Source organism: Chelonoidis abingdonii, chromosome 6 (genome assembly GCF_003597395.2).
Source record: "Chelonoidis abingdonii isolate Lonesome George chromosome 6, CheloAbing_2.0, whole genome shotgun sequence".
In the NCBI taxonomy this organism is placed as follows: domain Eukaryota; kingdom Metazoa; phylum Chordata; order Testudines; family Testudinidae; genus Chelonoidis; species Chelonoidis abingdonii.
In genome coordinates this window covers 105,740,986-105,764,536 of record NC_133774.1, presented here as the reverse complement: position 1 = coordinate 105,764,536, position 23,551 = coordinate 105,740,986, and the positions used below count along the sequence as shown (strand labels likewise).

At 43.3% G+C, this 23,551-nt stretch overlaps 1 protein-coding gene across 11 annotated transcripts in view; it reads left to right on the top strand.

Annotated features, from left to right (window-relative positions):
- The window catches only part of FOCAD (focadhesin), a 211,513-nt gene that overhangs the window by 117,752 nt on the left and 70,210 nt on the right, over positions 1-23,551 (top strand). For all 11 annotated transcript variants that reach the window (XM_032797563.2, XM_032797567.1, XM_032797566.2 and 8 more), the window contains 6 exons: positions 4,325-4,459; positions 7,122-7,172; positions 7,775-7,858; positions 10,107-10,236; positions 14,096-14,284; positions 14,821-14,942. In XM_032797563.2, the coding sequence (XP_032653454.1) occupies positions 4,325-4,459; positions 7,122-7,172; positions 7,775-7,858; positions 10,107-10,236; positions 14,096-14,284; positions 14,821-14,942 (711 nt within the window). The remainder of the gene's footprint in view (positions 1-4,324; positions 4,460-7,121; positions 7,173-7,774; positions 7,859-10,106; positions 10,237-14,095; positions 14,285-14,820; positions 14,943-23,551) is intronic.

The window sequence follows — 23,551 nt, the reverse complement described above, 5'->3', positions numbered from 1 at the left end:
CCTCAGCCCACCTGCCCTTGGACTGGGACCAGCACTGACCCCTGAGATACCTCAGTTACTTAAACACACTCCTGTGCCAAAACTCTGGTTTCAGTATAACTCTTTCAGAGGGTGCAGCAGTTGTGAAGCGATCAACACTCATACGTAAAAGCAGCAGCGAATCCTGTGGCACCTTATAGACTAACAGACGTTTTGGATCATGAGCTTTCGTGGGTGAATACCCACTTCGTCAGATGAATGTAGTGGAAATTTTCAGGGGCAGATATATATATGCTAGCAAGCAAGCTAGAGATACGAGGTTGTTCAATCAGGAGGATGAGCCCTGTTTAGTAGTTGGTGTGAAAACCAAGGAGGAGAAACTGGTTGTAGTTGGCAAGCCATTCACAGTCTTTGTTCAACCGAGTTGATGGTGTCAATTTGCAATGAATTGAAGCTCAGGCAAGTTTCGTTTGAACTCTGTCCTGAAGTTTTTTGCTGCAAGATGCCACTTAAGTCGCTATAGTTGTGCAGGGAGGTTGAAGTGTTTTCTTCTACAGGTTTTTGTATATTGCCATTCCTAATATCTGATTTGTGTCATTTATCCTTTTCCGTAGCGACTGTCATTTGGCGATGTCATAGCAGAGGGGCATTGCTGCATATGGCGTTATCAGGGATTGTGGCGGAGGTGAATGAACTGGTGATGGTGTGGCTGATCTGGTTATGTCTGTGAGGCTCGCCGTGTAGATATGTGGCAGAGTTGGCACGGGGTTTGTTGCATGGATTGGTTCTGAGCAGAGCTGCTATGCGGTAGCAGTTGCTGGTGAGAATACGTTTCAGGTTGGAGGTTGTCTGTGGGCAAGGATTGGCGTGCAACCACAAGGCCTGTGAACCTCCCTGCCACACTATAGCGACTTAAGGTGGCCATCTTGCAGCAAAAAAATTCAGGACCAGACTTCAAAGAGAAACTGCTGAGCTTCAATTCATCTGCAAATTTGACATCATCAACTCAGGGTTGAACAAAGACTGTGAATGGCTTCAACTAAGAACAGTTCTCTCCCCTTGTTTCACACCTCAACTGAGCTAACAGGCCTCATCTCCCTGATTGAACTAACCTCGTTATCTCTAGCTTGCTTGCTAGCATATATATACCTGCCCCTGGAAATTTCCACTACATTCATCTGACGAAGTGGGTATTCACCCACGAAAGCTCATGATCCAAAACGTCTGTTAGTCTATAAGATGCCACAGGATTCTCTGCTGCTTTTACAGATTCAGACTAACACGGCTACCCCTCTGATACTTAACACTCATACCCTTTGCACAGAGTAACACTTTTATGAGCTTATACTTAATCACGTAAAGCACAGGAGAGTACAGATCATACAAAACTATAAATGCTAAACACGTGTGACATACCAGGGTATAATCCAGACTAATGAGCAGCTATGTCACCCCTGCCCTGCAACCTTGGGTACCTTACAATGCCTTGCTGAAGTGGTTTCCCCCGGGCTGCTCACAAACAGCCTGCCAGCCACACTTGGGTTACACTCTGGCTCTCACCAGGATTGGTTATACTTCAGAGTGACCCCAAAACACTACCAGTCTGAAGTTCTTTCCCCAGACATGTATGTCCTGCACATCCTAGTCTTCTCCTGCACAATACAAGTTGTTATGCAATCTTATTATTACAAATAGTTATTCGGATACTTCAGTTTAAATACATTTGATTAGATAAAATAAGTGTATTAACTGCAAAGAGATTTTAAGTGAGTACAAGTAATGAGGCATAAAAGTCAGAACTGGTTACAAGAAAAATGAAGATACAACGCTACTCGTGTCTTACTTAACAAACTATATTAAATTCAAAGCAAAGTTTTCTCACCACATGCTCCGGCAGTATTACTGACCAAACGTCTTGGGTCACAATCCCTCCTCCAGTGCAATAGGTACTTCTTTGGTCCAATTAGGTATAGTGAATCGATGGGTAGAAGGAGGTCCTTTGGGTATCTGTCCCTTCTTATTGTAGTCCTGTCTCCTCTTTGAGAAGCATTTCCAGCTGGGAAGAAGGTGACAGGCAGTGTGTGTGGAAGGGAACTCCATGCTGTTTCTTTGCTAAGATGTAGAGGTTTGTCCCTCTTTCCTGCCAAAGAATAGCCACTTAGCAGGTAATGGTCCATCAGCCTTGTTTACACCTGGTTACAGTGTCAGTTTATGCTTTGTCTCTGTGGGCCTGGTTTGACCTCTCCCCAGACTTTTCAGGAAAACATACTTTTAGTCATGATCTCAGCTGAAGTTTATAATTTCACCTTTTCCATGATAATAGTGATCAGCAAATTGAGTTTTAAACAATATTTTACAAGGCATACTTTGTATAAAGATTATTACTGTAGTGTGTAGGGTGTGAACACGGGTGTATTCTATCACAGCATGCCCCCGCCTAAGTTTGCCCACCAATCCAGGACATTCTTTGGGCTGCGGTATGAGTCCCGTGGGTTGTCTAGAGTCCATGAAGCCATCTGGTCTAGGAAAGTGGGCAGAACTCCCCTGCCCCATGAGGCTGCTACATACTGGGAACCTCTCCCTCCTGGAACTCTTTACCCCGCCTCTGTGAGAGAGTTTGTTCTCTCTTACCCTATGCTTTCTCTTCCTGCCTGGCTCTTGTTCCTGTGTTACTTTATTTAAATCTCTCCTGGCCACATGGCCTCTTTCTTTCTACTCCTAGTAAGTTTGCACTGTTTCTGCCTTCCCTGCTTCCTTCAGAGGAATCAGCTCACCCATTGTCCTGAGATGTTTGCACCCTAAATAGGTTCAGTAGGTCCAGAGAAGCATTCTATTGTATTGTCAGGGCTTCTACAGGGCTTGTCAGCAATGGTGAATCCACATACATATAGGCATTCCTAATTTGGCAGTTTTTCGTAATACACCTTCACAACATCATTCTGAATTTGCAGGTTGTACAGATACGGCCCCAGTTCATCACAACATACATTTCAGAATCTAACTTAATTCTCAGGAATTTCTATTTTTCTTTCTGCGGACATTAGATTGGGTAAGGATCCTTTTTGTTAAAGTGTTATCCCCCTCATTGGCATGTATGTGGTTTTCAGTGATTTCTAATCTCTTTTCAGAAGTGCTGACCTCTGAATCCAGGTGACCTATCCTGCAAGTTGATGGAAGCTTTCAGCTTCCATTTACATTCACTGGGGTTGAGGGGTGTTTGTCACCTTGCCACACTCCCCCTCCTCCTGAGTTAGTTAACTAAATGGACATGTTTTCCAGTTTACTTTCTATTCTTTACATGTCACAGAAGCCTGCAGTTTATTCTATTTAGTTAACCATGTTGTCAAATCACAATATTTGGTGTTTCTCTGAAAGCCACAGTGGTCAGAATCAAGAGATTGCATGAAAACCTCTTTTTTTTTAATTAAAGTTTCCAGCCCTGTTGGTTGCAGAGAAAAGTTTTTGAAAAGGTGAAGCAAGTGCATCCGAAGGACTCAGAAGCCAGAAAGCATATGCTCTTCCTCCTCATTCCTCAGATTTATTATTTAAAAGAAATCCCGTGATTTTTAATCCAATTTCAGGGTTTTGGAGTGCTTGACTCTCATGATTTTTGAAAACTTGCAGTTGGAAATACTGTTCGTACTGTCCATAAAGCAGAGTTAGTGTTGTTTTTCAGGGTTCTGGCCTGCTCTCTATTGCACTGAAGCAAGTTGGTTCTGAGAAGTTTATCTGTACTGGGGTGTGGCTCAAAAAACTTTTTTATACTTATTTTGCCATGATATTTTAGGTTTTTGAAAGATTTTAGGCCCCAGCAATATTTGCCCCCCTTCTGTCTGTTCAGTAAATTTCTCAGGATTTGGTTGGCTTTAGTGATTTAAAAGCATTCTGTTGTGCGGCGCTCCGATGGAGTGTGGCTGCTCCTGCTTGCAGCCTCTTGCATTCCCACATTCAGCTTGATTTTAAGCTAGCTAAAACAAATAAAGTAGGGTAATTGTGACACATCTTGCAATTTGCTAGTTCATGTGCACTAGCAGGATGATCTCTTCCTGCTGGTCTAGGGAGCTCTGGAAACCATAAGTTTTTTTTTTCTGTCTTCCCTCCACAAAGACACCACATTTCAAACAGCTGCATTATCTGGAGAGATGTTATTTACTGTTGTTACATGACATTGCTTAATGTATTGTGAGACAGTTAATAAGTGAAGTCTTAACATGCTTGCCATATTTATAATGTGTGTTGTATTAATTCCTGCTCCAGCATAGATTGGCAGAAAAGTGCTGAAACCAATATCGTGATATGCAAGTTGAGATCTCCAGTGCTAATGATGCATTTATTTCCCTTGCAGGTTGTTTGTATTCGCTCTACGTGGAACGCACTCTCACCAAAGTTGAGCTGTGACACCCGTCCACTCATTTTAAAAACACTGAACGAATTGTTTGGCCTGGTTCCCTCATTAACAGTGAATACAAATGAGTATGAGGTATGTGTCCCAGGTCTAAAGTGTATTTTTTCTCTTAGTGGCAGCTTTAACTGTGTCTGCTCATTTAGGGAAGTTCCAAGTCATTCTCCTGACTTATAATTAGTTGTATCTTTACATTTAAATAGCACTTTGTTTTCAAAGGGCTTTAGAAACATTGGCTACTTAATCGAAGTACATACCTGTTAACTTCCCACCACTGCAGAGCTGGACAGGGGCGTCCTTCCCTCAGAATCCTGGACACGTAGTCAGGGATGTTCTCTTTGTGGTACAAATAAAGTTTTGGGGCTTTTTTGAAGTAATATTTTCAGTTGCTCCCTCCTCCCCCTTTTTCCCAGTGTGACCAGTGAATAAATGTGAGGATGATGGCAGCCATTTCCTCTGGTAATTGAGTGACACAAGGGGTGGTTTTGTCTTATGGCTGCCACAGACTTAGGAATGAATGAAGGATTGAGCTTTTGTCTAGATGCATGTGTGCCTCTCTGCTTATCCTGATTTTTGTGACAGGGCGTGAAGAAGAACAGGATAGCCATAGAGCTCCACAGAGGGTTGAATATGGGGTGTACTATCAACAGCACTTGGATACAAATGTGATAGGTGCCCTGGGAATACCTCAGATAGATCAGCATGTTGATGATATACAGTTGTGTACCTCTTGCCCTACAAGAGGGTTGTTGGGGATTGGTCCTGCTTTGAGCAGGGGGTTGGACTAGATGACCTCCTGAGGTCCCTTCCAGCCCTGATATTCTATGATTCTATGAAACCTTGTTAGCTCAGTCTACACCAGAACAATGCTTTGGTTCTGCCACTGAGCTGTATCCTTCCACAGCCCTGGGAAAACAGATGTTTCAGTAGTTGGTGTAGCTTGTCTATAAGAGATGGCTCTCATTTCCTTCATATAAGCATAATTCGCAGGTAGGTTGCCAGATTAAGCATTTTATTTTCAACCACTCAGCAGTGTATGGAAAGCCACCTGTGCTTTTGTAACTACTCAACTCTCAACAAAACTTTTATCAAATCTTTTCCTTTGCTTCTGTTTCTTTTCAAATGCAGACGTTCCACTATTATACCTTACATTGGCAAGTTACTGTCCTGTTGCTGTTTTGACCTCTAGACAATACAACTCTCGTCCCTTTGATATCTGTTTAGTTCTTTCTCTTCCCACTTTTCTTTTTCATATATGTTGTTTTATTTTAACCGCTGTTAGCCATTTCATAGAGAACCTTTCCACTTTTTCTCCTACTTTGCTATATCCGCTGTGTTTGGCTTTGGTTTTGAGGTTGGAGAGTGTTTTGTTTTGTTGTTTTTTTAATTATACTATTACTTTCATTGTGTTCGATCATGTTTTTTTCTTGTATTAACTTTTACATCCCATCAAAACAAGTCTGAGTGCACTTTGAGCTATTTAATAGGCTAATACGAGGTGGGCAAACTACGGCCCTGGGGCCACATAAGGCTCTTCAGATGTTTTAATCCAGCCCTCAAGTTCCCATCAGGTAGCGGGGTCTGGACCTTGTCTCGCTCCAGCCAGGGAGCGGGGTCGGGGGCTTACCCTGCTCTGTGCATGCCGTGGCTCCCAAAAGCTGTGGCATGTCCCCTCTCTGGCTTCTGCACGTAGGGGCAGCCAGGGGGCTCAGTATGCTGCCCGTGCCCCAAGCATCGCCCCCGCAGCTCCCATTGGCTGGGAACTGAGACCAGTGGGAGTTGTGGGGGTGGTGCTTGTGGATGGGGCAGTGTGCAGAGCTGCCTGGCCATGCCTCCATGTAAGAGCCGGACAGGGGACGTGCTTCAGGTAAGCGCCACCCGGAACCTGGACTCTGTCCCCCTCCTATGTTCCAACCCCCTGCCCCAGCCCTGATCCCCCTCCAAACCCGTCAGTCCCAGCCTGGGGAACCCTTCTATACCCCCAACCCCTCATACCCAGCCACATCCCGGAGCCTGCACCCTCAGCTGGAGCCCTCACCCCCCACTCCAACCTCCTGCCCCAGCCTGGAGCCCCTCCCACACCCTGAACTTATTTCTGGCCCCACCCCAGAGCCCGCACCCCCAGCAGGAGCTCTCACCCCATCCCACACCTCAGCCCCCAATTTTGTAAGCATTCATGGCCTGCCATACAATTTCTATACCCAGATGTGGCCCACGGTCCAAAAAGTTTGCCCACCCTTGGGCTAATAAATCAAAGGATAGGTGTGATAATCCACCCTGAGTCTCCTGCAGTGATATTTTTTGCTAAACTATTTTTGCTTGTGCATACACTCCCTTTCTCTGTTTGCTCTTCCTTGTAGACAGACTTTAAAAGATGAGAGCCCCCATCCTGCAAATGCAGGCGTTGACTTCACGAGACTTCATGCAATCTTAAAGTTAAGCACATACATAAGTGTTTGCAGGACTGGAGACTTGGTTTGTATTTTTATAGAATAATTTCTACCACCTAAATTTTGATAAAGATGGAGATAATCTAAGATACAGTATCTAGATATTTTTACTGCAGCCATCTCCATGGTATCTAAGTGCCTCACTGTAAAAAATCCATAATACTGAATGTACAGTACATTTTCAACTGCTGATAACTCCTTGCTCCAGTTTTCTCCACATTACTTACTTAAATAGAAACTGCGTAGCCCAATGTGCCTATCTATAACTAAATATTTTTTAAATTTTATAGAAATTTAAAGCTCAAGTTGTCAGCTCACTTTGGAGCCACACTCAGAGCAAGGTAAGTGAGGTGCCAGGAAAATGTTAATTAAGGTGGGCAGTGGGATACATTAAAGATTCCCCTCGTCCCTCTTTGAAGATATTGGTATCAGTGTCATTTATTTATTTATTTTCTGCAATATTTTTCTTCCCTGTCAGTGCTGAGTTCTCTCACTGATCTTGGTGTTTGTGAAGGGAGGTAGACTGACAACCTTGGAGACAAATTTTTCTGCTTCTCCTTAGAGCCAGGACAGTGCAGTCAAAACCACTTGAAGCTTCCCCCTATTGCCTGCATTTCCCCTATATATCTTAGCCTTGGCCTGGTGGGGTCCATTCTTAGTGTGACAGGTTTTCCATTAATAATAGATCTCTCTGTTGAGACTACCAACAAGGGTGTTGATTTTGATAGGGGTTTTTCCCCAATTGTGCTTTATTGCATACAGAAAATAACTGATTGAGTATATGCTTCACAGGAGACTTCAATACATATAACAAAGACATTCATAAGAGTTCAGCACTCAACTGTTAGCGGATAAACTCTCTTAGTTTAGGGGATAACCAAATGAGTTCTGTCTCCACTATGCAGCAATAATGCCTTCTAAGCTTGTGATACTTTTTTCCTAGGATTCCACTGTAGCAATTTCAGCATATAAATCTCTGTCAGAATTTGGTTCTGAAGAACACACCATCCTTCATCTTCCTGAACAGGTAGACATTTTGTATTTTAAAGAGTGAGAGTATGTGCCACTTCTTTAGAAATGAAATGGAAAAGGGAAGAGCAAAACCACAGGAAAGGAGAGGAATACTTGCTCGTTAGCCCAGATGAACTAACACACAGCAGAATCAGAAGCAAAATGACCCACCTTAGGGATGTAGCTGGTTGTCACTCCTCAGTAAAAGGGACAGTTACCAGAGAGTGCTGGGATAAGCTCCTGAGAAAGGGAGAATGATTACAAAGGCATCACTGAACTGTTCAGTTAGCAGAGAGAAGACAAGTTTTATTACTTCATTAATTAGTAAGTGGGGCTACACAGGTGAGAGAGGGTCCTTGATTTGTATCTTTTGTTATTCTGAGAGTGTTTGGGACCTGGCTTTGAATTATAGAGAAGTAGTTAGAGACACAGACTCTGTTGGAAGTTGTATCAAAATAATAATCCCTGAGCTCATGCTTAATACCAGGGCTGGCTCCAGCTTTTTTGCTGCCCCAAGCAGCAAAGGAAAAAAAAGGAAAAAAACGGATTGAGCTGCTGCCGAAGTGGAAGAGAGGGACTGAAGGACCTGCTGCCAAATTGCCACCGGAGATCCAGATGTGCTGTCCCAATATTGGACGGAGTGCCGCCCCTTTCTACTGGCCGCCCCAGGCACCTGTTTCCATTGCTGGTGCCTGGAGCCAGCCCTGCTTAATACCTCAGTTTGAGACAAACTTGCCTATTTAGGTAATAGGTGTTTGTTTTGAATCAAGATAAAATCTTGATCTGTAAAAGCAGCTGCTTTTACAGATAAAATCTTGTCTTCCTGTATTCCATATACTTTTAAGGTACTTTTCCTCCTTTTGGGGGGAGGCAGATGGAAAGAAAATTATGTTGTTTGTTTCATGGCTTTATGTGTATGTGAAGGACTGTTTCCTCTTATATTTTACCCTGCAAAATTCCTAACTCAATACATGTACACAATGGAAGAGTACATGGAGACTCTCATGTAAGGTTATCTATATGAGAGTGTAGGAAGTAATGGGTAATCACTACTACTTTATGGTTCTGGTAAATACTTCTTATGGTTTGATTTCCTACATTATTACATAATTGGCTCCATATGGTACTATGGCTGTATATCATGAAAATGTAATAAACAGACTTTTTAAGAGAGACCATAGTTTATGGAAACTTGTGAAAAAATGTTCAGTGAATATCTGATAAAGAGCTCTGTGTAAGCTCGAAAACTTGTCTCTCTCGCAAGCAGAAGTTGGTCCTATAAGAGAGATTACCTCACCCACCTTGTCTCAGGGGTCGTCTACACTACTATACTACATTGGCACAGCTGTCCCATGCCCAGTGAAGACATGTTATACTGATGGGAGAGCACTCTTCTGTTGGCGTAATTACTGCACCTCAATGAGAGGCAGGAGCCTGGTCATCAGGAGAGCATCTCCTGCAGACATAGCGTGGTCTGGACACTGCTTTAAGTTAATGTAATTTATGTCACTCAGGGGTGTCATTCTCACACCCCTTAGCAACATAGCTTACATCAAGTTAAGCGGTAGTGTAGACAAGCCCTTAGTGAACACCTGCAAATGAAAAGGGAAGGCATTTTGTCACAAAAGAAGAAGATACAAATTAAGGACAGATCTCTAAATGCTAGTGCAATAGTAATAACTCTCTGTGTGCTGGCACATAGGCAATATCCTGGTAATTGAACCTGGTATAATGTCCCATCAGAAAATGTAGAAGATTAGTAGGTTTGTTTATTTAAAGGCTTTATCAGTTGGAAACGTTGCAGATTTTAGTGTAATGAAAAGAACTAAAAACACTTTTGTTCCTATTAGAAATGTGCTTTATAGGTTGAATATCAATACAAGCATAAAATATTTTCTTTTCCTGAAATGTTACAGAAGGGTCAGACTAAGTCAAATCCAAGGCCCACTATTACTACAGATACTTCCATTCAGTCCACAAATGCCTTGATTATTTTTACCACTAATGATATTTTGGAATTTATATGGCTCACTGCCTTTGTAAGCCTATTGTGATCTACATACACTCTTCAGCCTGGTAGAAGAAAGACATTCAGTTGATCAGTTTCAAGACTTAAATTCATTAATCTGGAGGGCATTCCTTACTGAAATAGTGATCCTTATCTTTGTCACACTGGACCTTGCAACTAAACATGGATTAAGAGGCAATGTTTATTCCTATTTTCATGTTTGTTTTGTTTTATTGCTGCCTTTGTCATCCTTCAGGCAAGACCAGAAGTTGGTCCATCAGAAGAGATGGACAAAAATGAAGAGGAGGAGAAGGAGGTGGACCTTTCTGTTCCTGGCTCTTCATATATCAAACTGTTGTCACTAACTCTTCCTTCTGTTTTGCCAGGTAGAGCACTTTCATAATTGGAAGCTTCTATACAGCTTTAGAATCTGAGTGATGCCATATGGGTCTAGTTCTACCTGTATGAAGAGACTTGTGGGATGAGACCGTATTTTATTTATCTTCCATACAAATTATATCCTAAAACACTTCACCAATTTAAATAATAGTGACATTAAGAGCTCTTGGCAGTGAATAAAGATGTTTTCAAGGATGTTACTTAAGAATTCTTCTTGTAAATGCTATTCATTTTTTCTCTTTTCTGTAGTTATATAATTGGTTACAAGTTACTGTATTTCAAATTCTTGTTCACTAATTATGATATAGGCCTAACATAGACAACTGAAGGACAACATTTTAAGACAATTCTGAGTTTTGAACGAAGGTAAAACAGCAGGAAATACAAAGTTACAGGATTTATAAATGTGTTTGCTTCATGTAAGTTGTACTCTTTGATATTTTTTCCAGATAATGTATTTGTGAAGAGGGTGCATAGTGCTCTGAATAACTTAAAATCAAATCATTAAGTAAACAATATTAAGACATTATACAGTATAAAACATGGTTAATTAACAAAGGTGTGAATATGAAAAATAAGAGTAACGATAAGCATTAGTGAGACTTAAATAGGTATAAAGAGATACTCCCATGGCTGACAGGTTCATTTTGATACCCATACAACTGACTCATCTTAAAAATAACACTTATTTTTAAAATGTTCACTTAATTATAGTGTTTAATGCTAGCTATCCACTAGAGTCAGCAGTGCAACAGTCACAGGACTGTAAGCTCCTCAGGACAGGAACCATCTCTTTTTATGTGTTTGTACAGTTCCTAGCACAGTGAGGTCCTAGTATATGAATGTGGTCCCTAGATACTACCATAGTATAAATAATAATACATCTTTATGTAATATTTCTTTTATGGGAACTTCTCCCACTTGCATCTGGGGAAGGAGACCCTCTTCTGGTCCTCAGGTCCTTTCATTAGGAATCAATTAGGATTGACTGGGACCTGTGTGGACTCTCAAGGAGGTATCAGATTGGAGGATATGTGCTGCTTCCATGTGGGGAAGCACTTTCCATACTCTGAATGTAAGGCATTAGTCTGCTTAGGAAACTTTACAGGGAAACCCCAAGTAAGCCATTTAAACTAATGAGAGCAGTGCTTGCTGTCAAAGACACAAAGTTGGGCAAGTACATCCTGAGTGGTGATGTTTAACTTAACAGGAGGCTAGGAAAACTGAAAATAAGAATTTTTTTAAAAGGCCTATTTGTAGAAAAGGGCTATTTGTACAATAGTCAGGGCTATTGACATGGATGAACAACTCTAGTGATGGAGTAAGAGATTGGGTCCCCAAAGCAATGATAGAGATCTCTCAGAGACCACTAAATCTTGTGTACAGGTGAGGTTATGGAACCTGGTCTAATTGAACAGCTGTTAGATGTTACCGAGGTCATTCACAGTTTCCTTGCTGCTGGCTAAGATGTCAACCCATGGGAAGGTATAGACCAGCAGTCCCTATTTTCCCTGATGTCCTTGCTAATGGGTACCATGTTGACTGGAACTTCCAGAGCATGATTTTTACGAGCTCTGGCTGAGATCTCTGTTCTCCTTGGGCTTCTCTGGATGATTCCCTTAACTCAGAACTTTCTCTTCTCACCTTCCCCACCCCTCTCTTCGTGAGGGAAATTCTTTCCTAGCCTCCATATGCCACTTCTGGAGGAGATGAATTCTTACTTGGAGAAGAAGAAGAATCATTGATTATTAGGATTGGAAGGGACCTCAAGAGATCATCTAGTCCAACCCCCTGCTCAAGGCAGGACCAATCCCCAAATCCCTAAATGACCCCTTCAAGGATTGAACTCACAACCCTGGGTTTAGCAGGCCAATGCTCAAACCACTGGTAACTGGAGCTAAAATCCAGAATTCCAATCAAAAGCCAGTTTCTCTCCTGGACTTCATGTTGAATGTGGGATTGTCTTTCCATGAGCCTTCCTCTGCTCTGGAGGGCAAAACTGTTTTTGCTCACAAACAAATCCATTGGGGTTACCTCAGTTACACAGCTGAAAGGAAAAATACTAATAAACCCATAGACTTTTTGCAACAGAATCATATCACACATCTTATTTACTCTCTTAGCATCTACATTTGTGTGAGCCAAAGGAAACAGAAATTGGGAAAACTTCACTTCTTTGAGCTCCCTGGGGCCCAGCAACACTGTCAGTTTCAGCTGCTAAGCTGTGTTATCTCTGTACTCCCATTACTGGCACTCTTTCTGTGAGGACAGAAAGAGAATCAGCAATGGGAGTAGAGAGATAATACCATCTGGACACACACAGCATCCATGTTTTCATTAAACCAGTTTAATCCTTGATTGTTATTTGGTGGGTGTCATATGCAGTCTACAAACTTGTACCTTTTTTTTAAAAAAAAAACTTCATCAAAGTGATGTATGTACATTTTAAAAGACAGCAGTTGAATTCATTTTTTTCTTATTTAGTGGTAGATGTATAGTGCCTGTTTTTCTTCAGGTTTGTACCAGCCCTTAAAGTATGATTCATTATCATTTGCTTCAGAATCAGGTGGTCTTTCGTGAAGTTTAGCTAGGTTTTCCTGTTTGGTTTATGCCTGGCATTCTGGATCATTAGGTTGCATTTATTTGCCATTGTGATTAGAAACAGCAAACTCATTGATAGGCATTTTGAAAGCAATAAGTTCTTTGTTATAACCAGTTTTAAAAAAAGCTCTGATTTAAAGAAATCTATGATTAGACCTTGTAATAATGATTAGCCATGGACAGACACCCAGCTGCCTAGGTACACATTTATCTCTAAAATAAGGATCTCTTTTATGACATTTTGTAGTCTTTTTCCCATTATACTGTTAATAAAATAAATAAGAAATGAAAAAGAAGGAAATGCTGCTAAAACAATGGGTACTGACTGAAAATGACCAAAGTAAGGAAGTTCCAGGATAAGATGTGTCTTTCCATTAACTTGTTCCAAAGTACCTCAGGTATTGCCAGGATCTCAGAAGAGTGGGTAAATTCTCTTTCAACCCATATATACTCCAGTTCTTAGGAAACCAGCATTGCATCTGGTTTGGGAACTTACACATCAGAGTTTCAAGAGTAATGTGAAACAGTTGTTATAAATCCTTTAAAAGTTGGTCATATAATGAAAGTAATAACAGACTCTTAAATCTGTCGGCATTGCCAGGTGCTGGTCTAATGTTGGCTTCATGTTGGGATGCAGTTACACTGCACGCATCAACCATAAGGGCTACTTTAATCTAACTTCGAAACCAAGCAATAGCATTACTTTACTACTTTACACTGTTGAACCCAGATAAAATATAAAAATCCCAAGTATGAGAGTGTACCACCATATAAACAGTACCTACAACTGTGTTCAGAGAAATTATAGTACCAGTTGTTTATTTTTTTATGGTGAAAAAGCCTGTAGGAGAAAAACTCATTTTCAAGGAACATTTTATTTACATTGACAAATGTAAATTTCAGTTTAATTTCTGACTGTCCCAGTTTGTGACTGTGTCATTAGCGTAACAAACAAAGAACACATTGATCAACAGCACTGAGAACAGTTCAGGCTATTTTTCTTCTGAGTTTTAGCATCTGACATCACTTATTCGGAGCTTCCTGAGCTGCAGTTTGAGTGGAGGTGAACATAGAGTCAGGAAGGCTTGCCAGGAGTTCTAAATCCCTGACCTTGGAGCTTTCATCTGAACGTGTAGTTGCTAGTTTAGTTAAGCATAACTGCCCTGAAGCTGTGGTTTTGGGTTTGTTGGGTTTTTTTGGCCTCTCTTCAGCCCATGACCTTTTTCTTCCATCCACTTCCTCCAGCTTTTGAAGAGTTTGTGGCATCACTTGTGAAACAGGAGATGGCCAACATGCCCCGCGGAGTGTATCATTCTGCCCTGAGAGGAGGGGCCACGCGCTCTGATCAAGGAAAGACTGTAGCAGGAGTTCCCAACATCATGCTGAAAATGTATGAGAGGAACAAGCAGCCTGGCCTGAAGCCTGGCCTTGCAGGTGAGCTGCTCCTGTCATTGGTCACATCACTCCCTTGACTAATGTTTCAAAGCATATGGTAGTTTTTCTCTGAATGTGGTGTTGGCCTTGATTCAGAAAATCTTGTCAGGATGTGCTTAAGTACAAACTTTTTCAGAACAGCATTTTAGCACATAATTAAAGTTGAGCATGTGTTTACATATTGTCCTGAATAGCGATGTTTTCCTGAATGAAGATCCTAGAGTCCATCAATTTAAGCAACAATCATGTACTCTACAACACTAATGTTCCCTTTGCTCTTCTCCCTGCCTATTCCTCAAAGTCTGAACTCATCCTCTAAGTGATGAGTCTTAAAACCCAGCAGCATTGAAACATGAATCATTAAGTGACTCCAGAATGATCTTCCACACTGGTCAGTGTCACACTCATTTTAAAATGTAACTTTAGAACAATTATATGATCTTTCTTAAAATTTATATTCAGCTGTTGTGCATGAAACTTTTTTTGCTCTATTTAGCAGTATTTTATGTTGATGCACTTATACTTTTTTTTTTAAGCTGGCATGTTGTTATGTTATGACCTTCCAATCCACATGGGCAGAGATGGCAAACCTATCAGTCGTTTTCTGGCTAGCAGAGGACGCAATTTCCAACAGATGTTAATAGCTCTCATTCATGAGGTAAGCATTCTTGGCTTTTCTTCCCTTTTCAGAAATGTTGTGCTGCTTTCTCCTCCCTGCTCCCCACAGAGTCACATTTGCTTATTTTAATTAGGAAATACTAGCTACAAGCTATGTGATGTTTTAATGCACCATAATTAACTAAAGTTGCTGTAAGGGGCAATTAAAGTGAACAGAACGTGTAAATACATTTTAATAAAATACTCTCTTTGCTGAAATGCTCCCTCTGAAAATCGTTGGCATAAATTGAAACTGACATTCTCCTTTTGCCCCTCCTCCTCTCAGTAGTGGTGCCTAATCAGGCTACAGCGCTCTGGTATTTTGGTGTGTCTGAACAACAATTATGGGATTCCAGCATAGGGAGTGACCGCTGCCTCCTCGTTGGGGTAGTAATAACAAAGCATATCTTTTAATTGTTTCCAAGTCCCTGGAATATTATGCTGATGTGGCTGATCCTATGCAGTGAACTTTGGTAAACTAGGGCTGTAATGTTTAAATTTGTGTGGTTTTGGAAAAGGTACAAGAAATGAGCATCCAGTTAATCATTACAGAAAATAAGAAAGAGCTTGTTATCAAATCGTTCAGGGAATTGAGAATTATGGCATTAGAACTGATATGAAAACTGATCTTTGGAAACTGCAGAGACTGGGAAAATAAATAAGTGGCTAGACAAGAGCTTGGGAAGTGAATGTTTGTTTCCCATTTTTCATGTCAGTTTGAGCATTTACTAGCACAAGTAGACATGTGTTAGGGTATGTCTACACTACGGAATTATTCTGATTTTACGGAAACCGGTTTTTTAAAACAGATTGTATAAAGTTGAGTGCGCGCAGCCACACTAAGCACATTAATTCAGCGGTGTGTGTCCATGTACCGAGGCTGGCATCGATTTCCTGAGCGTTGCACTGTGGGTAGCTGTCCCATAGTTCCCGCAGTCTCCCCCGCCCCTTGGAATTCTGGGTTGAGATCCCAATGCCTGATGAGGCAAAAAACATTGTCGCGGGTGGTTCTGGTACAGCCTCACCCCTCCCTCCGTGAAAGCAGCCGACAACCGTTTTGCGCCTTTTTTCCTGGGTGAACTGTGCAAACACCATAGCATAGCAAGCATGGACCCTGTTCAGATCAAGACTGCAATCGTGGACGTTGTAAACACCTCGCGCACTCTTGTGCAGTCAATTCTGAACCGGGACCTGCAAAGCCAGACGAGAAGGCGGCGGCTACGGCAGAGTGGTGACGAGAGTGATGAGTACATGGACACAGAATTCTGTCAAACTGTGGACCCCTGCGCTTTGGAGATCCTGCTGGTAATGGCGCAGGTTCTAACCATTGAATGCTGATTTTAGGTCCAGGAAACAAGCACAGACTGGTGGGACCGCATAGTGTTGCAGGTGTGGGACAGTTCCCAGTGGCTGCGAAACTTTCACATGCGTTAAGGGCATTTTCATGGAACTTTGTGACTTGCTTTCCCCTGCCCTGAAATGCCAGAATACCAAGATGAGAGCAGCCCTCACAGTTGAGAAGTGAGTGGCAATAGCCCTCTGGAAGCTTGCAATGCCAGGCAGCTACCGGTCAGTCGGGAATCAGTTTGGACTGGGCAGATCTACTGTGGGGGTTGCTGTGATGCAAGTAGTCAAAGCAATCACTAAGCTACTGCTACGAAAGGTTGTGACTCTGGGAAATGTGCAGGTCATAGTGGATGGCTTTGCTGCAATGGGATTCCCTAACTGTAGTGGGGCGATAGATGGAACCCATATCCCTATCTTGGCACCGGAGCACCAGGGCACCCAGTACGTTAAACGCAAGGTGGTACTTTCCATGGTGCTGCAAGCCACTGGTGGATCCACGGGACGTTCACCAACATTCCACGTGGATGGCCGGAAGGGTCATGACGCTCGCGTCTTCAGGAACATACTCTGTTTAAACGACTGCAGCCAGGAATTACTTCCCAGACCAGAAAATAACCATTGGGGATGTTAAATACTGTCGTTCTCCGGGACCCAGCCTACGCCTTGAACCATGCTCATGAACATACACAGGCATCCTGGACAGTAGTCGGAGCTGTTCAACTACAGGCTGAGGAAGTGCGGAATGGGGTAGAATGTGCATTTGGCTGTTTAAAGGCGCGCTGGTGCACATTACTGATCGGTCAGACCTCAGCCAAACCAATTTCCCGTTTGTTATGCTGCTTGCTGTGTGTCACAATCTCTGTGAGAGTAAGGGGGAGCCTTTATGGCGGGTGGGGGCTGAGGCAAAGCACCTGGCCACGGATTACGGACAGCCAGACACCAGGTGATTACAAGAGCAGACCAGGAAGCGTGCACATTAGAGAAGCTTTGAAAACCAGTTTCATCACTGGCCAGGGTACAGTGTGACTGCTGTTTGTTTCTCCTTGTGTACCCCCGCCCCCTTGATTTGACTCATTCCTGTAAGCTGCCCCCACTTCAATCACAGCTTGCTTCTAAGGAATAAAGTCACCTCATTTAAAATCATTGTATTCTTTATTACTTAATTATAAAAAGAGGAGAGAACTGACAAGGTAGGCTTGGATGTGGTTTGGAGGACAATAGATGGGAAGGAAAAGGCCACTTAAAAAATTCATAATATGAGACTTTTGATTGGGCTGTCCACTGGGGGGAGTGGGCGGGTGCACGGAGTCTACCCCACGAGTTCTTACTCGTCTGGGGTGAGGAGACTAAGGGCATGGTGGGTTGGAGGGGTTATACAGAGGCTACAGCGACACTCTGTATCCTGCTGCCGTCCTGAAGCTCAACCATACACTGAGCATGGCAGTTTGCATCACGCAGCAGCCCCGAGTGTATCCAGCCACCGCTGATCTTCCTGCGCCACCTCTCATCTTGAGCATCTTCCTCTCATCTCGAGCGTCTCTCCTGTCTCACATTCGTCCTTCTGTCCTCACGTTGTCCCTCCTGTCCTCACGGTCACTGGCATCTTCCAGTACTTTGCTACCACTCCTTCCACTATTCAATGAGCGCTTTCATTGCGGTCACTTCCATGATTTCCCGAAAACATTTCTTCATGCTTTTTTTCCGCCACCTTATCTGAGATAGCGTTCAGAGAGTAGGGAGGTTGAAAAATTTGCAGCTGCCTGAGAGGAGAGAAAAGGAGAGAAGTATTTAAAAAGATACTTTTTAAGAAACAATGGTCATACTGTTCACGGTGAACAACACTATTCACCTTACATAGCACGTGTTTTCACTACAACAAGTGTTGCCATTTGCATCTTAATATTGAGTGCCTGCGGCTTTGGTGTTACAGATCACAGACGCAGTCCAGCAGCAGAATTCGGACTTGCATGCAGCCTAGTAAGCCCATGTGTCTTCGTCTTCTGCAGCCTTCATCATCCAGCACCTCCTTTCCACTAGCAACAAAGCCCGTTGAGTGCTGCTTCTTTCCTGTTTAATGTGCCAGCAACAGAAACACCCGTGGCTGGTATCATGGAAGATGAGTGCTAAACACCCCCTTCCTCCCCTCCCCCCCCCCCACAACCGCGTGGCTGGTAGCAGGAAAGACCTGCTAGCCAACGCGGAAAATGCTCAGCGCAGCAGCGCCCCCTCCCCTCCTGTTCCCCCCGCTTGGCTACCTGCAGGGAAGGATTTCTTTTAAGCCACAGGCAAACAGCCCAGTAGGAATGGCCATCTCTGTCCCCTTACTTAAATTCCTGAATTTCAACCAGATTACCATGAACGATATCACTCTCCTGAGGATAACATGACGAGATAAAGAACGGATGTTGCTTGAATGCCAGCAATCACCGAGACCATACGCAGCTAGGCTTTGTCATGCAATGATACCAGATTACTTGCTACATGCATGGCGTGGTCAAGTGTCCTACCATGGAGGACGAATAAAGCAACGCTGCCCAGAAACCTTCTGCAAAGGCTTTTGGAGTACCTCCAGGAGAGCTTCATGGAGATGTCCCTGGAGGATTTCCGCTCCATCCCCAGACATGTTAGCAGACTTTTACAGTAACTGTACTGGCCGCGAATGCATCCCAAGTCCTCAGGGCAAATTAATCATTAAAAAACGCTTGCTTTTAAACCATGTCCTATACTTACAAGATACACTCACCAGAGGTCCCTTCCATGGCTTCATTGTCTGGGGTAGTTGCTTGGGAGGGCTGGGAGGGTAATTCCGTCTGGGTGAGAAAAAGCTCCTGGCAGTTGGGGAGAACGGAATGCTGTGTGCTCTCTACAAGCTCGTCCTCCTCTTCCTCCTCCTCATCTTCCTCGTCTGCAGAATCCTCAGCCATAGCTGCGATTACCACCCCCACCTTGGAATCCACGGACGGGGGTGGGGTAGTGGTGGCGGACCCCCCCTAGAATTGCATGCAGCTCAGCAGAGAAGCGGCATGTTTTTGGCCCTGCCCCAGACTTTCCATTTACTACTTTGGTTTTCTGGTAGGCTTGTCTGAGATCCTTAACTTTCACACGGCGCTGTAGTGAGTCCCTGGTGTGGCCTCTCTGCATCATGGCCTTGGAAATTTTTTCAAATTTTTTTTCATTTCGTCTTTTGGAACGGAGTTCTGTTAGCATGGAATCCTCTCCCCATATAGCGATCAGATCCAGTAACTCCCGTGCAGTCCATGCTGGAGCTCTTTTTCGATTCTCAGGAGACTGCATTGTTACCTGTGCTGATGAGCTCTGCATGGTCACCTGTGCTGGTGAGCTCTCCACGCTGGGCAAACAGGAAATGAAATTCAAAAGTCCACGGGGCTTTTCCTGTCTACCTGGCCAATGCACCCGAGTTCAGATGGCTTTCCAGAGTGGTCACAATGGTGCACTGTGAGCTAGCTCCCAGAGGCCAATACTGTCGAATTGCGGCCACGCTAACCCTAATCCGACATGGCAATACTGATTTCAGCGCTACTTCCCTTGTCGGGGAGGAGTACAGAAATCGGTTTTAAGAGCTCTTTATATCGATATAAAGGGCTTCGTTGTGTGGTTTAACGCTGCTAAATTCGGTATAAACGCATAGTGTAGACCAGGCCTATGTCTCTGATTTCAGAGTTCATAAAAGAAAGAAGAGTTAATATGATCAATTTTCATTACTGGGGAGACTTCTTATGTGCATCTTAGGGTGAAGATTCTCTTCACAGGTCTTAAATGAGAATGTCAGAATTATACAAATCTATTCTGTCATGTGTTAGACGAGCAGGAGAGCATACATGATTATAAAACTATCTTTTGTAAAAAATCTAAGTCTGGTCCCAGAATAGCTCCTCTAGACATGATGACAACATAGTGATAGATGTACATTTTAAAAGCGCCTTTAGAACAATGCCAAAACTATTTCTTTATTCATGCAACAACAACAAAAATGTTCAGAAGACAGAACTATCATGCTTATTCCCTCTGTCCCTTGTCTGGAAGTAACCATTCTTCCTTATAAAAATAACTGGAAGTTATAATTATAGGTGAAGTTGGTAGTTCCAGCTATAGTGAAGGTTGATCAACACAAACATGTTTTCAGTTGTTTATAACTTTGCCAAATTTCATGTCTTCGGGCTGAAATTTTCCATGCCAGATGTCTGCATGAGGCTGATTTTTTTTAAAGTTTCAGCTAAACTTGTTTCTAAAGAATGAGATTAGGAATTCGGCAAAAAAAATTTGCTCAAATTTAAATAATGCTTAAACCCGTTTCTTGAGCAGTTCTAGCTCCTCCATGTTTGGAGGCAGGACTTGCAATTTGACCGAGGATGTTGCCAATTTGGTCAGGGATGTGCCATTAAAAATTGACCAAGTTTTAAGGCTCCAAAGAATCTCAGTTCACACATGCTTCATAGAAACCTGGTAGTTGGCAGCTAATTTCTCCAAAGAATCTACCTGCACTCAGCATGCCCCAGCCCGAATTGCAGGGGCAGAACAGTATTTTGCCTGCAGTTGCTCCTCTTGGCAGCCAGATCTGGCTGTGGTATCGGGCACAGGACCTGAGAGTAAGGAATCTGTCTCCAGTGCTCTCAGTTTTCTCCTTTCTGGGCACAGGCAGTGTGGAGGAGGAGGAAGCCTAACTGAAATGCAGAGGGCTAGGGAGTTTTATGGGAGGGTAGAGATTGTGTCAAAGTCTATGCAGAATAGATTGGAATCTGAAGGGGCAGGGAGGAATAGTAGGACTGGAAGCCAGGGGATGAAACCGGGACTGGGTAGGTGTAGAAGTTGGTATTAGGAGCCTGTGAAGGTAGTGAGTGAAGATAGATTGGACAAAGAACTGTTTATGTTGGCGTGGGGAGATTGGGAGTGGTTGGGCAAGATGACCAGGCTGAGAAGCCTGGTGGTGAGGAGAGGGAAGGACGTCCAAGGTAGGGAGACCGAGAGTTGGAATGGGAGTTAAGTTGAGGGAAAACAGGGATTCTGATAAGGAGCCCAGAGGAAGAGATTGGGACTGGGATGAGGAACCCAGGGCACACTTGGAGATTGGGGCTGAGATGAGGAGCTGGGAGACAAATCTGGGACAAGTGTGGCTAGAAGGGGTCAAGCTTGGCAAGAAAAGGGGCAGAAGGCTCTGTACCCACTTGAGAATACTCCAGAAGCTGGAATTAAACCCAAGATTTCTGAGTGTCTGTATTCCTTTGCTGTCAGCAAATATCTGTGAAATCCACTGATAAAATTACTTTCAGCATGCTCTAGTGGTTGGTTCACATAGAAGATGACCTACAGCTGCTATCAGTTACTTCAGGGTTGCCCAATTTACGGCCCACGGGCAATACACAACCCACCAGAGCATTTCGTAAGGCCTGCAGCCTGCTTCAACACAGTATACTAATGGCTGATTCATTAGCGTTTTGTCATCATGTTTACATCATTTTAGTTTACAGAAGTGTGTAAATAAAGAATAGTGTACATAGAAACATGTCTAAATACATACAAAACAAGCTGAACTTAAAATATAAATCAATAGTGGTGACTTTAAATCTTATTTTAATAAGAAGAATGTGTTTGGCCCACACAAGGTTGTGCTTAGGTTTATGTGGCCCTCCTGTGTAATAAGGTTGGTCACTAGTGAGTTACTTCATTAGCTCAAGTGTCAGACATCTGTTCAATGAATCTAACTGTTCCAACCCTGCTGATGACCCATGTGGGTGTCTGTATGATGTCACATGATAGATTTTGGGGTTTTTTCACTTTGTTTTATTAAAAAACCTTATGAAATAATCCATAAAAAAAGTACTCTAAAAGAACATTAAGGTTGAAAAATCAAGCATTCCCAAGTTAGGAAATGCCTAATTAAAGTTCTTATTGGAGTGCTGTCCCTGTGGGTTTTCCACTGCAGGTTTTGGTGCATCCCGGCATAGCTGCTCAGAGATTTATGATAGCAGTGACCACGCGGGTTACCTTGCAGAGCCACGTGTAGCACACGCATGACCCAAGCCATCTAGTTCCTTCTCAACTGTCCTCGGCTGAAGACGGAGCTCTGGGGCAGTGTTAGCACTCTTCCCTAAAACCATTAGAAAAATAGTTTAATTAGATAGTCAGATAGAAAGTTATAGTTAGTGTTAGTATTACTTAATTGAAAAAAAAATTGATTTTATTAGCTACTTCCCCTCAGGGGAAGATTACCCGTTAAGATGCCTAGCTCTCCAGGCTTCAAACCCTGCGGCTCCTGCCGCGAAGCTATGCCCGTTTCAGATGGGCACTCGTGTGTATGCTGTCTGGATGACAGGCATATCTGCCCAAAATGCCCCCACTGCAGCAATTTGAAAGCAAGAGCCTGACATGACAGGAATCTATGGCTAAAAATGATTTTAATTGAGAAATCCCTCCAACCAGAGTCAGACAAGCAGACTGCCTCTCTAGGCACTCCTCCAAATGGGAAAGGAGACAGACGCTGTGAAAGACCAAAAAAGACTTTTTTTTCTCCTCAGAGAGCACCACGAAAACAAAGATGGTCTCCTGCCAGATCGCTACAGTTGATGCCGACATATACTTAGGTGAGCACCTTTGACGCTCCAAGCACCTCCGGCACCGCTGAAGTCCGAGCAAAGGAGACTGAGTTGAGGCACAGACAAAGACATGCCTCCTCCACGGCATCGAGTTCACTGGAATGGGACTCAGCACTGAGCATCTCCTTAGGTGCCATGCCTCCGCTCCCAGCACTGCCCGCGCAGTCGGCATGGTGGACAAAAACAAGTCGGCACCGGCCGCACCAACTAAAAAGACATAGTGTCAGTCAGCACCGACGCCTACATTGGCGAGCACTGACCCTGGGACACCGATGGCCCAGACATTAGCACCAACACAGTCTCTGCTGATATTCTTGACACCACACTCCCTGATATTTGGTACCAAAGGCTCTCCAACAGGCTACAGAAGAGATCCCAACAGCTCTCATGACATTGCACAATCTTCCAGCAAAGGTGAGGAGGACATGCTGGAGCAGAACACCTTCTCATCACACCACTCCTCACTGAAAGCACACCGCACACCGTGGAACCATATGGGACCAAGATACCACCAGATAACTCAATCATGGTGTGGATCACCGTGGATTTACCCCCCTATGGTCTTCCCCATGCCATGGGCACATTGAGAACCCTGGGCATCTTAAACGGATCCACACCCCAGCCCTTCCACAGTGCACAGATGCAAACTGCA